The sequence below is a fragment of the Panthera leo genome, chromosome A2 (genome assembly GCF_018350215.1).
Source record: "Panthera leo isolate Ple1 chromosome A2, P.leo_Ple1_pat1.1, whole genome shotgun sequence".
Classification (NCBI taxonomy): domain Eukaryota; kingdom Metazoa; phylum Chordata; class Mammalia; order Carnivora; family Felidae; genus Panthera; species Panthera leo.
In genome coordinates, this window is record NC_056680.1 from 2,578,805 (window position 1) to 2,594,820 (window position 16,016).

General features: G+C 64.0%; 1 protein-coding gene and 1 long non-coding RNA gene across 5 annotated transcripts in view; one reads left to right on the forward strand and one right to left on the reverse strand.

The window, feature by feature from the left end:
* Positions 1 to 461: 461 nt before the first annotated feature.
* LOC122213263 lies at positions 462 to 4,666 on the reverse strand. The gene is made up of 3 exons (XR_006199458.1): positions 3,281 to 4,666; positions 1,635 to 2,152; positions 462 to 764 (listed from the first exon to the last, which is right to left on the reverse strand). It is a non-coding gene; the product is annotated as an uncharacterized LOC122213263 (long non-coding RNA).
* A 1,187-nt stretch (positions 4,667 to 5,853) lies between these two features.
* Positions 5,854 to 16,016, forward strand: part of NFIC (nuclear factor I C) — a 62,628-nt gene continuing 52,465 nt past the window's right edge. For 3 of the 4 annotated variants that reach the window (XM_042927959.1, XM_042927961.1, XM_042927962.1), the window contains exon 1: positions 11,401 to 11,546. In XM_042927959.1, coding sequence (XP_042783893.1) covers positions 11,517 to 11,546 — 30 coding nt within the window. In that variant the 5' untranslated portion in view covers positions 11,401 to 11,516. Of the gene's footprint in view, positions 5,959 to 11,400; positions 11,547 to 16,016 lie in introns of those variants that run through there. The other variant, XM_042927960.1, reaches the window with a different exon arrangement.

Sequence of the window (16,016 nt, forward strand, 5' to 3'; positions counted from 1 at the left end):
CGAACGCGCTTGGCCGATGGCCCCTTCCACGCCCAGACATTCGCCAGGAGGGCCGAAAGGGAATGTCTGGAAGACTGCGCCCAGAGGTCTTCGAAGCTCTATCTGTAAATCAACACCGCAGGTGGCCATCGGCAGGTGAGCCAGATAAACCAGGGCGACGCATCCAGACGGCGGGACCCTAGCCAGCGATAAAAAGGCATAGGTGACCGAATGGCCGAACCCCAAAATAACTATGCTGAGCGGGGCGCCCGGATGGCTCAGTTGGTTGAGCGTCCCTTTGGCTCAGGTCATGATCTCAGGGGGCGAGAGTTCGAGCCCCACATCGGGCTCTCTGCAGTAGGGCGGAGCCTGCTTCCGATGCTCCGTCCCTCTCTCTCTCTGCCCCTCCCCTGCTCGTTCTCTCCCTCTCTCTCTCTCTCTCTCGAAAATAAATAAACATTAAAGAGACTTATGCTAACATAGAGAAGCCAGACACAGGGCCGTGCCCATGGGTTTACTGCTCGTCCGGGGCTGCTTTGGGGCTACTGGGGCAGAGTTGAGCAGAAAGGGACTTGGGGTAATTAGCTGCAGAATGGGGCTAGACATGCCCCCCACGTCACCGGGTCAGTGCCTGCAGCTTGGCCCCGTGTGGCTCTGGCTGTGTTCTTGCACGAATGCTGGAAGTATGTCTTCAATGATTCAGCGGTTCGGGTTTGCTTTCTGCTTCCCTTCCGTCACAAAGCATCTTGGACCTCAGTTCACGTCAGCGCTGTGATTGAGCAACCCTGGGGGGGGTGTGCGTGTGTGTGCCTGTGTGTGTGATTCTACTAACTATGTGCATTTACGTGTTTAGTTACTTAAAAAACATATTTCAGACATACGCATACAAATACACAAACATGCATCGGATACTCAATCATAATATATAATACATAAACGCATCTACATTTCACGTTATACATTTTACATGTATATATAATACATACCAGTATATTACATACATATATATGATTTGGGGGTTTTTTAAGTAGTTTTTTTCTTCTCTTTTCTTAATGTTTAGTTTTGAAAGAGAGAGAGGAGGAGGAGGAGGGGCAGAGAGCGGGGACAGAAGATCTGAAGCGGGCTCTGAGCCATCAGTACAGAGCCCAATGCAGGGCTCGAACGCCGGAACTGTGAGATCATGTGAGCCAAAGTGGGACGCTTCACCGACTGAGCCACCCAGGCGCCCCTATATGATTGGCTTTTCAAAGCGGATTTTACGGGGCTCCTGGGTGGCTCAGTGGGTGAAGTGTCTGACTTGATTTGGGCTCAGCTGCTTGGGATTCTCTCTCTCCCCCTCTTTCTCTGCCCCTCCCCTGCCCTCTCTCTCTCTCTCTCTCTCAAAATAAATAAGTAAATAAGAGGGGACTTTACAAGGCCTTTGATCCCTCTGAAACTTTCATTGATTCAACAAATATTTCTTGACCACCTACTATGCAGCAGGAGCTGTTCTCCGTGCCCGGGACGGAGCAGTGAATCACCCCGATGGACATCCCCGCACCCCCTGCGTGGGGCCACAGCTCCCTCTGGCACGTGGCTCTGAGCTGGTGCTTCCGCCGTTTGCTTGGGCTTCAGATGCTAGAATGAGTTCAATCCCAGTCCGCCCCATGACTTACTGTCGTCATCGCTCCATTTATCAGTAAATTTTACAGTCTGCTCATGGAATAAACACCCGCCAACTGAACACCACCTGGATAAACAGAATTTTAGCAATAACCCCATCCCGCTCTCTGACTCCTCTCCCTGAAGTAACCCCACCCCACGATCTGGAATTGATCCCTTCCCCCGCTTAAAGATAACTCTGTCTCAAATGGTTGTGACCCCCAAAATATCATTTCCATTTCAAGTATCATAACTTCATAAAGAGACTATCATGCTGGGGCCCCCGGGTGGCTCGGTCGGTTGAGTGTCGCCGCACCCAATGTCACGTTGTTCGGTCCCTCCGTGCTGTTCGCCTGGGGTGGGAACACGGCCGGGCTGCTCATTAATACGCCTGTAGGTGAATTTCCCACAGTGCACCTCTCCCTTCTCCCAGCGATGGGCACTTGGCTTGCTTCTGGGTTTTTGCCTTCTTCGCAGGGCAGTGATCACTGTTCCCGGAGGCAGCGAGCAAGGGCTCCTTGTGGAGACGTACCTGGGAGAGGAAAGGCCACGTTATGTGGCACATGAATATTCAGTGTTGTGATGCACGTCCGTCCGTTTTCCAAAGCGCTTGCAGAGTGGAAGAGGTCTGTGTAGTCACAGGCTCTTGGGCGTTTGGTGTTGTTGGGCATTTTAAAGGTTGTTTTGAGAGAGAGAGAGAGAGAGAGAGAGAGAGAGAGAATCCCAAGCAGGCTCTGCACCGTCAGCTCGGAACCCGACACAGGGCCCCAACTCTCGACCGTGAGATCATGACCTGAGCTGAAACCAAGAGCTTAACCGACGGAGCCACCCAGGCGCCCCATGGAACTTCATTCTTTTTAAAGACTGTCTCGTTTCATCAGGAGGCTGTGCCATTATGGGTCGCCTGCGTTCTCCACAGGAGCAAAACTGATCCCGAGGGGGACGGGGACGGGGGCGGTGAATAAAATCTTCTTCTTCTAATGTACAAAACACAGATCTACATACAGTAGGAAACAAACATGCAGTATACCTGTGGTGTTAAAAGTGGATGAGAGATGGGGCGCCCGGGGGGCTCCGTCGGTGAAGCATCCGACCTTGGCTCAGGTCATGATCTTGTACCCCATGAATTGGAGCCCCGTGTTGGGCTCTGGGCTGACGGCTCAGAGCCTGGTCGCCACTTCAGATTCTCTCTCTCTCTCTCTCTGATTCTCTCTCTCTCTCTCTCTCTCTCTGCCCCTCCCACCCCACTTGTACTCTCTCCCTCCTCCCCCCCCCAGTCTCTCTCGCTCTCCCTCTCTCAAAAATAAATAAATTTTTTAAAAAAAGTTGATGAGAGATGATTAGGAAATAAAAAGTCTAAAATAGCTCCAGGGTGCATATAATGAAAAAAAGGGCTGTATAGTCAGCCGTATGGCCGTATGGCCATTTTCACAAGCATACCGCAATGGCATCTTCAGGGGCACGAATACGTCGTAGAAGTTCGCGACAGACTCCCAGAAGTTAGACCATAAGGTCGAACCTTGTCTTAGGCCTCCGCCGCGCATGCCAAACGGCTCTCCCAATTCATACCCACGTTCACCTCCAAGCCGTTTATGAAAATGCTTGTTTCACCACATCCTCACCAGCACTAGCTTTTATCAGTTTAAACATCTTTACCTACTTTCTTTGATGAGCGCCAAAGCATACGGTGTTTTCTTCCTGTTTGTTATCCTCTCTTTGGTCTGCGTGAGGCTGGACACTTTTCACGCGTTGACGAATCCCTTCCGTCTCCCAGGAATGAAACAGAGTGAAAGAACTTCAGGCCAAACATCTGGAGGAAGGGGGGGGCTTTGCTCCACAGTGGCAGAAACTCAGCTCAGCTGTGTCCTAGGGTTAGACAGGAAGCAGGAGGTGATGGTCTGAGAGATTCTCAGCCTATTCAGATCACAGAAGAAGCTGAAATGATGCGATTCAGTCAGGAAAGCATCCTCTGGACTAGCTGGGTGACCTCAGGGACCTATCTAAACCTCTCTGAGCCTCAGTTTCCTTATGAAACGGAGATGGAGTTATAGGGCTGCTACGAAGGTAACTGAGCAGGCTCACATACAGCACTGTTCCCACAGCCCAGGGGTGGCCTCCTGGGGGAAACGATGGGTGGGGGCTCCGTCTGTGCCGCCCCCTGTTGTCCCCTGGACCCCAACCCCTGGGATCTGGCTGCTATCAACCCATTCCCCCCCTTCCTCTCAGGTACCTAAGAGGGCGGGACAGAGGACTCAAGCTGGGGATTAACAGAGGCAGATTAGAGATGAGGAAGGAGGGTGGAGAGGGGGAGAGAGACGCAAGGAGGGTGGGGGAAGGGGTCGCTATCCCCTTAACCCTTCCCTTGCCAGAACCAGAATAGGCACCCCATTTCCTCCGGCTTCAAGTTTGTGAGAGGCAAGGCCACCTGCACAGCGTTCCCCTCCCCCCAGCGGAGCGCCCTGGAGAAGGCGCCAGGATTAGGGTCCTCGGGCTCCCGACATGCCGGTTGACCAGGGGAAAATGAGGTGCCCTCTCCGGGCCTCAGTTTTCCCTTCTGAAAACCTACGAGAGTGTGCACATGGGATGAGACCTCAGGCCTCAGAGTGGGTGCTCCCGGCCCGGTGGAGATCCGCTATGTGCGGGCCGAGGCTTACTGAGCACCTACTATGTAGGCAGGGTAGTGTCACATCTCGTTTGCTCGAGATTTCCCAGCCTCTGGGATGCCCAGCGGCGCGCACAGAACCGCAGAGTCAACTTCCAGAAGCCCCCAGAGTCAGCCATGGCTCCAGAAGGGCGGCCCAGGGCCCGATTCTGGTCGTGAGATGCCGCCTGCCCCCACCCTCAACCCTGGCGTCCTCCCTGGGGGAGCTGGGAACCACTTCCCCAAAGGGGTCCCTGAACCCCGGAGCCCCCAGTGCGGGGGAACTGGGGTCGCAGGCACAGGGAAACCCGGACCGAAGGATGATAACAGAATCTTCTCCACCCACCGGGCTCGGGCGAGACCCCTCCCGTCGTCCCCCAGCTGCGCCAGACGCAGAGCAGGGGAGGGGGGAAGGGGGCGGCGCCTGCTCTGCGGCGGCCGGAGGAGGGGGACTGCGGGAGAGCGCTTAGGGGTGGGGGGGCGCTGCGGCACCGCGTCCCAGCTCTCGGCTGCCCGCTCGGCAGGGGCGGGGGGGGGGGGGGGGGCTGACCCTCCTCGGCCCCGCCCCTCCCCCTCCCCCCCCCCCCCCCCCCCGCTGCAGAGGCACCACCATTAATCCTGACCCGGGGAGGGGGCGCCCGCTCACCCCCACCTGTGAAGCCGCCGCGTGCGCTCCCCGCCCCCCGCCCCGCTGGAGCCCCTGCGGGACCCGCAGGGGACCCCCGCCCCCCAGGTCTGTCGTCCTCGGTGTCCGAGTCTCTGTCTGCGTCCCCATCTGTCCCGTCTCCCCCCCCCCGCTCTGCCTGTTGTGACTGCGTGTATCCGGGACACCTGCACTCGCTGGTCTGGGTGGCTGGCGCAATCGCCGGGGGGGGGGGGGGGTCCTGGGGGGGGGGTGCAGGTCAGTCCGAGGCCCGGAGTGTCTTCCTAGGGTTGTCAACCTGGGCGAGCGTCCAGGTGACACCCTACAGGCTGTGAGTCTGTGTGCGGGACAGCGTGGCGGCTGTGGCTGTCTGGGTGACACCCGCAGGCTGTGAATATGTGAGTCCCCGAGCGTCTGGCTGGGTGACACCCGCAGGCTGTGTGAGTCTGTGTTCGTGGCAGCCCGCAGGGGCTGTGCGTCCGAGACACCGCATCGGCTGCCAGCGCTGGTCCCCGTGTGTCTGGATGACACCGCAGGCTGTGTGTGTCGTGACGAGTGTGTGGGTCTGCGCGCGTCGGAGTCGAGGAGGCCCGGGCCGCGAGTGTCCCCGAGCCCTCTGCGCGCGCGCGCGTGTGTGTGTGTGTGTGTGTGTGTGTGCGCGCGAGCGCGTGCGCGCCGCGGCGAAGGTGGGTCCGCGTCCTCCGCAGCCCGCCCGACCCGGGCCCCGCGACCCGCCGCGGCGGCCGCTTGCTCGGCCTCCCCTCGCGCGGGGCCGGGCCGGGGATGGAGCCGCAGCCGGAGCCGCCGCAGCCGGGGCCCGGGCGCGGAGCGGCCTGAGGCGCGGGCGGCGCGCGGGGCCGGGGGGAGGGCGGGCCGAGGGGAGGGTCCTGCGGGCCGGGGGGGCGGGCGCGGCGCGCCCCCCTCCCTCGCGCGCTCGCTCCCTCCCCCGCGCGCCCTCCCTCGCCGCCTCCTCCCGCCGCCTCCGGCCCCCCCTCGCCGGGGACCGAGCGCGCTCGCTCCGGCGCCGGCCTCGCCTCCTCGCAGCAGCGCCATGGTACGTCGCCGCCCCCACTTTCGTTTTCGCCCGGGGAGTTTTTGGGGTGGTGCGTGGGCTCCCGGCGAAAGTTGCAAGGTCTGGGGGGGCGGGGGGCGGGGGCCGCCCGGGGGAGGGGCTCCAGGCGGGGACCCCCCCCCACCGCCCGCCGCCGCGGGACCCCCGCCCGCCGATCCGGCCCCCCCCCCCTCGCGGCTGGGGGCGGAGCTGGCGCGCGGGGCGCAGCGGGGGACCCCAAGTGGGGGGCCCCGGGCTGGCGCAGCGGAGTTGGCGATGAGGGCGGGGCTCCCGGGAGAGGGTCCCCCCACCACCACCCCGCGCACACACACACACACACACACACACACACACACACACACACACACACCAGACCCGGCTCCCGCCTCCTCCCTGGCCCGGCCGCAGGCGGGAGGGTGCGGCCCGGAGCGCACGACCCCCGAGCGCGCAGCCCGCGGGGGAGAGCGGGCCGAGGAGGGGGCGCCCGCCCCGGCCGTGCGGGGCGGGGGTCGCGGCGGCCCCCGCGGGGCGCCCCGGGCCGGGCGAGCGCCGCGCGCCAGCTAGCGGAAAATGGCCGCTGCGGAGAGGGGCGGAGAGCGCGCAGCGGCCGCCGCCGGGCGCCTTGAACTTGGAGCCCGGCGGGCGGCCGCGCCGGGCGCCGCGCGGGGGCCGCCACCCGGCCTGCTCCTGCGGTGCCCGAGCCCCGCCCCCGGGCCGACCCCGGCCCCTCCACGGCGCGCGCCGGGTCCCAGCCGGGAGGGGTCGCCGGGTCTCGGCCCGGCGCGCCCCAGGCCCGCCAGCGTCGGTGGCTGCGCTCGAGGGTTCCGGTGTCCAGTCCGAGGGCGTCGGGGGCAATCCGGCGCTCGAGGGGTGCGTGCGGGGGCTTCTGTGCTCCGGGACGGGTCAGCACGGAAGCCGGGAGTGCGTCCGCGTGTCTGTATGGCTGGGTAGTCCCGCCTCTGCGCAGGGGTCCGTGGGTCTCGAGGCGTCGAGTCCTCTCCTTTATGTGTCTGTGTGTGTCTGCGCATCCACGTGGCTGTGCGTGTTGTGCTGCGTCCGTGTTGGAGCATTGTGCGGCTGAGGGGTAGTGTGTGCGTCTGGGTAACCGTGCGTCCCTGTGGGAAGGTGTCGTGAAGCCGTACGGCGGAGTGTGTGTCCCCGAGGGCCGCGATGTCCCTGGGTGACCCGTGGGGTGTCCCCAAGTGAATGTGTGGCGGTTAGGGGGTTGCCGGTGAGTGGGGAACTTCGGTCATGTGGCTGCGTCCCCGGGGACACTTGGGTGTCTCTGTGAGCGTGTGATTAGCGCTGAGTGACTATTCCTGGGGATGGGTCTACACTCTCCCTCGCCCCCCCCCCACTTCCTTTTTTCCTGTAACCGGGATTGCTGAGTGAGGGACGGGTGTTTCCTCTACCGTGCCAAAGCCCTGTCCCCTCATCTCACCCCCCCACACACGGTCCCCTCCACTTCCCCCTGACTCGGGGTACGCCACACGCTGTCCCCAGGTGGTCCTGGCTTGCGATTCGGCGCGAGGTGGCGCCGGGACACGATCACACGGTGGCGGCGGCGCCTTCTCCCGCCAGGGGCTGCGCGTGCGCGGGGACCTGCCCCAGAGGGAGGCGGGGCGGCGGGGGTCCCCTGACTCCGCGGGCGGAGGAGGTCCCGAGGGATGGCCGGTTACAGAAGCGAAGCGCGCGGGGCCAGGTCGGGCTCAGGAGAGTTGGCCAAGGACACCCCCTGACCCCCCTATGCTGGGAGCCACCCCCCCCTCCGGCCCTGCCTCCATGCATTTGCCCCCTTCTAGGCCAGACCTGACGGGCACAAAGTGTTGTTTTCCCCCCTACAGGGGAATCCCCGCCGCACCCCCACCCCCACACCAGGGAACTTTATATAATTTTCTAAATATAAAAGCACCACGGCCAGACCGGAGTCTCTGCCTTGTTTCTTTGAACCTGCATCCCATTTTGGGGGGGGGGCTGTTTGGGAAGGGGTGAAAGGGCTCCCCCATCAGGGTCACATAGTCTGGTCACCTTCCCACCCGCTGCCAGTCAAGCCGGGTCCTCACCCTCCCCTGCGGCTCTCGCTGCCAGCCCCCAGACACGACACTCCCGGGGACACCTGGTCTGCCCTGCCCGACACCAGCCTGTCCCACGGGTCGCCTGGTGCAGTGGGACACATCTGTGCAGGACCATTCGCACGCCCACGCCCCCCACAGCCTGTCATGGTACACAGTTGGCGGCCACGGGTGTACATGACCCCCAGCACCCAGAAAAGCACGCGCAGACCCACACTGACCTTCGCGGGCACAGGCACCTGTGCTTGGGAGGGTCGAGGGACAAACCGCCCCGCCTCCCCCCACCTCCAGGCGGAGCACCGGGCTGGCCCTGGGGAGGGGTTGATGGGGCAACCATGGGGGAGGAGCTCAGGTGTTGGTGTGCCTTGGGCCACTGCACACGTGTGTGTATGTGTGCACGTGTGTGTGATACGTGAGAACCTGTGTGGCACGGCGTTCTGTGTCTGTGTCCTAGCCTACCTTCACGTGAGACCAAAGACCTTAACATCCCTTCTAGGACCTCAGTTTCTTCTCAGTAAAATGGGGACACACACGGGCCGAGGAGGGTGACCCTGTCATAGGTGTGCGTGGCCAAGGCCTGGCGCGGCGCTGGGCCCTCTGTTCTCTGGGTGTGGTAGCCATGGAGTTACCTCGTGGGCACCTATGGTCCCTGCCTGAGCTGCTCTGTGAATTCCACTCCCTCTTTAAAAAGTTTGCTTTTAGTTCCACAAACCATCGCTGGGCATCTCAAGAGGACACACAAGTGTCCCAAGTGAAAACCAGCCTTCCTCACCATCCCTCCCTGTGCGGGACCCCACTCCGGGGAAGAAGCTAGATTTTCCTTCAGCCCTGCCTGACCCGTGGCACAGGTGAACAAACACATAGTCTCATAAACTGATGCTGACCTATTTTTAAAAAACAATCCCAAATGGGGTGTTCAGTCTACCTGGCGGCATTTACAGCTGGGGGGTGGGGGGGGGGAGGTCTCACCCGGGACTGCTGTGCCCCAGGAGACACTGGACAATGTCTGGGGACACCCGGGGTCGTCAGGACTGGGGGAGCACGCTCAATCCTGAGCTGGCCCGAATTGTTGGCGTTAGAGACTGGCATAGAGCGGCGGTCCACAGACTTGTGCATCCGTGTCAGGGACAGAAGACTAAAGATGGATTATAAGGAGGGCGCGTTATTTCATTTTTTAGCCACCGAGCTAAATTGTGCTCCGGAGGGCCAGGAGCTAAACCTGCCCCCCGCCCCTTCTGGGCCTTGGAACAAACAGGTCCAAATGCACCGATCGCTTTGGAAAGAAACTCAGGGCAAGCATTTGCTGGCTCACCAGGGTAGTTCCTACCCTTCGCCCTTTTTCACTGAGGGCAAAGCGGAGGGACACAGGGGAGTTTAGCTGCTGGCCCAGGAGAGGCAGACCTTGGCGCGACCCTGCGACCCTGCACGGTAGCTGGCCTGCTGTGTGAGCACTGCAGGACCCCTCCGACTCGAGCCAGAATAGATAGACATGTGACAGTTCGCTGGTGTCTGTGAACTGGCAGAAGGTTCTACCGTCTTCCGCCACTAATGGCGTCAACGGTGGTCACACAGGTAACCCCAGGACCCCTATCTCACCAGCCCCCCTCCATGCGTCCTATACTGCTGCCGTTGTACAGATGTGGAAACTGAGGTTCCCAGAGGGGTAGTCTTGTGCTCTCCAGACTTCACCTTGGAAAGGAGCTCAGCTTGCTGGCAGGGCTGGGAGGAGGGGAGCCAGCTGGGAGGACGCTCTGAAGTCAAGTGTAACTTTTAAGTGTCTGTGACTTGGGGGTTCTGGGCTCTATGCGTTGCTAGCCATTTAAAAATAATAAAATACTGCTTTATGTTAGGTTGGCGTTCGGATTCCTAGACGCCTGCCCTCCCCCTTCATCCTGGGTTTTTAACACCGCCCCCCCCCCAGCCGCACAAGGGGTTTTTAAATAAAATATTTGCGAAGTGCTCATGATGTGCTAAGCACTGTTTGTTTGCATGACAGACGCCCGCCTGCAGCGGTGGCCCCAGGAACAGGCGTTCTGTAGGAACCCTCCTCCCTCCTAGTCCAGCGCCGGGACCCTGGGCGAGTGGCTTCCTTCCTCTGGGCCTCAGTTTCCTCCCCTGTAACACGGGACGATAATAGGGTTCCTGGTACCTTCCATGCCCCTGGGCACGGGACAGCTGCCCCAAGTCGGCTGGAGGGTAGCATTTGGAGTCAGGACACTGCGAGAGGATTCAGGGGGTGAATGGAGAAGGGTTGAGGTCATGGTCACCAGGTGCCCTAGGGGCTGACACTGGAGGAGGGCAGGTCTGTGTCCAGTTACTCTAGAAGGAGAACAAGGGAGCTTTAGCGATGTAGGGGCTGAGGCCAGGTGGTCTGGCTCCAAGCCACTCACTGTGCCTCAGTTTTTAGATCCGTGAAATGGGCACACGGCTGGAGTGCCAGGAGAAATCGCTGGGCACCCAGGGAAGAGGCTGCAAGGGTCCGTCTGGCCAGCCTTACGTTCTGGACACATCCTCCTGGGATGTTGAGGAGACTAATGGGGGATGCCAACCCCTCCCCCCCTCCGCTCCCCCCCTCCCCACAGTTCCCCTTTGGTGCTAACTGGAAAGGTGAGAGCAGATTTCTGGAGGCTCTGGGTTAGCTGGGAACTTTCTCGGGCTGGTAGGTGCAGGGAGGTCACTTGGAGCGCAGCCCCTGTGCCCGGGCAACTGCAGCCCATGTCTGGCTCTCAGGGGAGCAGGGGCAGAGGTGCCGAGGGACCCCCCTCTCCTGCCATGCACCCCGGGTCGTACATCTTTAAGGGGAAAGACGCGCGCTGGCGCTGGGCCTCTGCACACGTCACTTCTTCATTCTTTCCCTCCCCCCCCCCCCCCCAACTTGGCTCTTTTCTCCAACTTCCCGGCCAGCGCGGGGAGGGTTGGGGGGGGGGTCTTAAAAATCCACCTCCGGCCCCAAAGTGTCCAGCAACAGCCCAGCACCCCCTCCCCACTTGGCTCGGGTGGGCGGTCCTGGGGGACCCGTGGCGGCCGGTGGGTCCCCGGTCCGGTGCCGGGGACCAGGGCGGCTCGTAATTCGTAATAATAGCAATGATGGGGGTTCATGGGGCACGGGGGGGGGGGGGAGCGGGGGGGAGCGGCTTTCCTTCCCCGCTCGCGCTCTTTTTTTCCCTCGTTTCTTTGAAAGTTGGATGTTGAGAAGTGGGAGGTTCGGGTGGGAGGGGAGGGAAATTGGGGGGAGGGAGGGGGGAGGTTGCCAGAGGGAGGAGAGACAGAGACACGGAGAGACAGAGACGGAGGAGGAGAGAAGGAGGGGGGACAGGAAAGGAAGAGAGAGGGAGAGCGAGCGAGCGCGGGAGGGAGGGAGGAGGGAGACCGAGGGAGGAGGCGGCGAGGAGCGCGCCGGCCGCGGCCGCGGGGGGGGGTTTGGAAAAATGACTCAGTAAGTTCAGCGCGCCCGCTCCGGCCGGCCCTGCGCCTCCCGCCGCGCCCGGGATGTATTCGTCCCCGCTCTGCCTGACCCAGGTACGCCCCGCGCCCCCCGCGCCCCCCGCCGCCTGGCCCCGGACTCGGGAAGCCCGAGGAGGCGGGACGCGAAAGGCGCGCGTCCCTCCCGCCGCCCCGCCGGGGCGCCCCCGCCGCGGGGCCGGGGGCCGGGGGCCGGTGGGGGATGGGCTGGGTCGGGGACCCCCCCCCCCCCGCCCCGACCCTCCCCCGGGACTCCCGCCCCGCCCCCCGGCGCCCAGGCCTCTCCCCCCACCCCCCACCCCACGCGGACGCGGGGCTCGGGGAGCAGGCTCGCCGGACGCGCGCCCCCATTCCACCCGGGAAGGTCTGGGGGCGCCCCTCGCCCCGAGAGCCGAAGGCGGGCTCTGCGTGACCCCCCCCCCACCCCACCCCTCCGCCCCGGACCCGGCCTGCCTCCAGGTGGCATCGAGGGGTCCTGGCTGGACCCCCCACTCGGCACTCTCTCGGGGAGAGGATCCCTCGGATGTGCTCCCCAGACAACCCCCCGCCCCCCCCCCCACCAAGGTTGTGCCCCGCCACCCCAGCCCCGGGACGCCTTTCCCCCCATTATTGGCCCACGTGTGCGTGGAGGGGGAGGGGGCGCGCGGAGTTGGAGGCGCCAGCAGCTGGGGGAGGGGGCGCGCTGACGTCCCGGCTTGGTCTCCCGCGCCCCCCCCCCTCCCGCCCCCCGCCACCGATCTGATATTTTCGCCGCATCGATTCTGGATTGTTGAGCCGCCGCCGCCGCCGCCGCCGGGAGGAGCCGGGAGGCCGGGCGTTCCGGGGTCTGGCCGGGGCACTGCGGCGCTGCGGACGCCCTCGCCAGCCCGGCACCTGCCCCTGCCCCTGCCCCCCTCCCGTAGCCTCTCACCCCTGGCCCCGCTCCCGGACTGCCCCGGGCTGAGCCCTTGTGCGACCGGCAAGGGGGTGCGTGGGGAGGGGGCGGCTGCCCCTGTCCCGGGCCGCACCCCGGGGGACTCCTTTCCTCCTCCAGCTCCCTGTGGGACGGCCTCCCGAGGTCTGCCTTCGAGCTCCCCCCCCCCCCCCCCCCCCCCCCCCCCCCCCGTGTCCTTGTGTGTCTTCAGGCCGGTGGGGTTCCGGCCTCAGTTTCTCCGGAGGACTAAGACCGGTTCTGGAGACAGGGGCAGTGCGGCCTCCAGACTGTAAAGTGCAGGACTCAGCGGGGGAGTCCACCGGGAGCCTGGGTGCCCCGAGGAGCACCTTATGGGGAGCACGTGGATGCCTAGCTTGGGCCCCAGGGACCGCCAGTGTCTGGGGTGGGGGCCTATTCAGGATCCTGGGGTCTCCCTCATTCGTGGTAGAATCTTTCTTGCCCCGCTGGGAAGTTCCTGGCTCCTGTCAGCCAGCGGGAGGGCGGGCGCCGAGAGGGTCTCGGGCTTGTCCTACCCATGATCCCCTGAGTGACCTTGGGCAAGTCCCTGCCCCTATCCGGGCCTCAGTTTCCCTTTCCGAACAACTTCGGGAGGGGGGGGGTCCCCGGAAGCTGCCCCTGCTGCCCCACCTCTGCCTCCCCACTGTCCTGAGGCTCTGCACCACCGCCGCCCCCCCGCCCCGCGCCCCCCAGGAACAACTAAGGTTGCAGTCAGGGATGCGTGTGACCTTGGGCCTCCCCGTCTCTGGGCTGGTGGGGTGGCCTGGGTGGCTGCGGGTGCCCCCGCCCCCTCTGCCCTTCTCACGCTCCCCAGCTCCCGGGAGCCACACGGGGGGGGGGGGGGGGGGGGGGTGCCGCCGAGCCAGGGAGGCTACTCCAGGGGAGGAGGTTGGAAGGCCGCCTTTTGTCACCGAGCCCTGGAACTGCCCCATCAGGACTCCTCGGGAGACAGGCCTCCGTCCACGCTGCTGCGGTGGGAACCCAACCCGAGCGGGAACATGTGTGCTCAGGGGCCTGGCTTGGTGGCCGTTCCCGGGGGGTGGAGACAACAGTGAGGGATATCTGAGGCTGCCCCGTGCAAGCGACGGTGGGGGGGGGGACACAGAGAGAGCCCCCCCACCGTGGAGGGAGGGGGAGGGGCCCAAATGCAGGGGGCACCCCTCCCCTGCTGCTCTCCTGCGTCCCCCCCCACTGAGGAGGGGTGCCCCGCAGCCAGGTGTGATCCTCAGGGGTCCCTGCAGACCCAGCCTGGTCTGGGGGCTCCCGGAAGGACCCTGGCCGCCCCACTCAGCCTGCGCCCCTCGCCAGCACCCCGTTTCTGTCTGACCACCTTCACTTCCCTCCGCCTGTCTCTCTGTCCCCCCGCCTCTGTCTCTGTGTCTCTCCCTGTCTCTGCCTCCAAGCCTGTGTCCCTCTCTCTCTGTTCCCCCATGTGTCCTTCCCCACGTCTTACGTCTCTTTCCCTCTCTGTCTCTGTGTGTCTCTCCCCGTGTCTCCCCGTCTCTGGGCCTCCATGTCCCCCCTTTTCCCGACTAATTTTACAACCTGAGCCCATCCGAAAATAGCTCCCTTTTAGCTGATTCGACCCGGATCCTTGTCGGAGCCCGAGCGGTGGGGGGGGCGGGGGGCGGGGGGGGGGGGGGAGGCCGCCCGGTGCCAGCGCCCCTGCGCCCCCGGCCCTGCCCACCGAGGGGGGGGGGGGTGGCCACGGCGGCCCTGGAGGATTCTGGGAGCCCCGTCCCTGTTTCAATGGTGACTCAAGCACTTTTTCACTTTTACTCTCGAGAGTAACTGTGGAGCAGCCGTTACTTCCATAAATCCTGCCGGCGGGAAGGCCGGCCTCCCGCTCGCCCTGCTCTGGGCCTCCCTCCCTGCCTCCCTCCGCCCCAAGCGCCCGCCACGTTAGTTATTCCGGGTTTGGGGCCAAATCCCTCTTGGCTGCAGGGCCCAGGATTCCCCGGGGCCGCGGGGCTGGGCCCAGGCCACGGCCACGGCCAAGGCCACGGCCAAGCCCGGCCGCCAGGGCCCCTCCCTCATTCATTGATTCCTCCCTTCATTTCTGCCCCTCCGTCCCTCTCAGCCCCTTACGGCCGTTTCTCCAGTGGGGAGACTGAGGCTGGGAGGGTGGCCGGGACTTGTGATCTGTGTACTGGATATTTGAAGTGCCTCCTAGGGGCGGGGTGGGGATCGGGAATCAGTGACGTCTAGGCCTGGTGGGGGCTCTGGGGGGGTCGGGGTCCCCCAGCACCTCAGGGCTGGCAGAGGAGCCCAGACCAGAGAGGGCCAGGGCCTGCCCGGGGTGGCACAGCACAGCACGGCTGGCAAGGCTGGGCCTGGGGCTGCTTCCTGCTTGGGTGCTTAGCCCGGCCTGGGCAGGTGGACGCTCCCTGTGGGTGCCCCCCCCCCCGCCCCCGCCCCCCGCCGCCCCTGGTCTGATGGCCCCTGCTTCGCTCCTGCAGAAAGCACAACCTCGCTCCAGGCTGCTCTCTGTCTCCGAGCCTGCGTCCCTCCCTCCCTTCTCTGCGGCGGTGGTGAGGTGCCTCAGCGCGTCAGGGCCAGGCGCCTTGTAAATCACGAAGCCCGGATTCTGGCCGAGTCAGCGTTCTCTCCCTCTCTCCCTCTCTCTCTCTCTCTCCTCCCTCCCTCCTTCTCTCTCTCCCTCGGTCTCTGTTTCTCTTTCCCTCTCTGTGTCTCCCTCCGGCTCTCTGTCTCTGTCTGTCTGTCTGTCTCAGCCTGAACCGTCTGACCTGTCTCACACCAAATGCGCAGAAAACACTCACCGGGTCCTGGGTCCTCCCGCCCCCCGTCGCACGAATGCACGCGTTCACACCGACCCATACACGCGTGTGCCGCCTCGCCTAGGTGCGCCCCCTTGGTGCACGTGCAGGGGCCCCCGCGGGACTGAACCACACGCAGCCACGCGCACAGACGCACAGACGCGCGGGCTGACACCGCACCGACGGAGACACGGCCCCGCCTCGCCGCGGACGTGCCCTCACGGGGTTCCCCGAGCGGGACACCTAGGGCCCCTCGGATCCGCCTCCACATCTCGCTCAGGAGGCTCAGCACTGAGCCCTGGGCCTTCCGGCTGGGTGCCTCTGGGCAGGGGACCTCGCTCTCCGTGCCCCGTCCTCACGGTGAAGTTCAGGGCGAGCTTCAGCTGCTCGTTGCGGCCTGAGGATTCAGGGAGGCGGGTCCCCTGTGAGGTGCCCGGCGCACAGTAGGTGCTTAGGTTTGCTGCATAAACGAACGGCCGCACGGGTCCACCAGCTGAGACAAGGCGTCAGGCCTGCCTTCCTCGGATGCCTCACCCCAGGCACAGCGCCTGGTATGCAGTGGGTGCCAAATAAATGTGGCTGTGATTATGGCGGTCGCTAGACTAGTAATTGGATCAAACATCTGGGAGGCCTTTCCAGCATACCCTCCCCTCGTTCTGTCCCTGCTTGCTGGGCAGGGAGCCAAGCCCTGGGCTGGGTGATGGGGACAGCGGTGACCCCCGAGGGTTTTTCTCGTGGTCTTTCCTCCCCGCCGGGCCTCGTCCAGGGTCCTCCCGAGTCTGGCCAAACCCAGCGGGGTAGCAGCATCCTTCGGCGCCT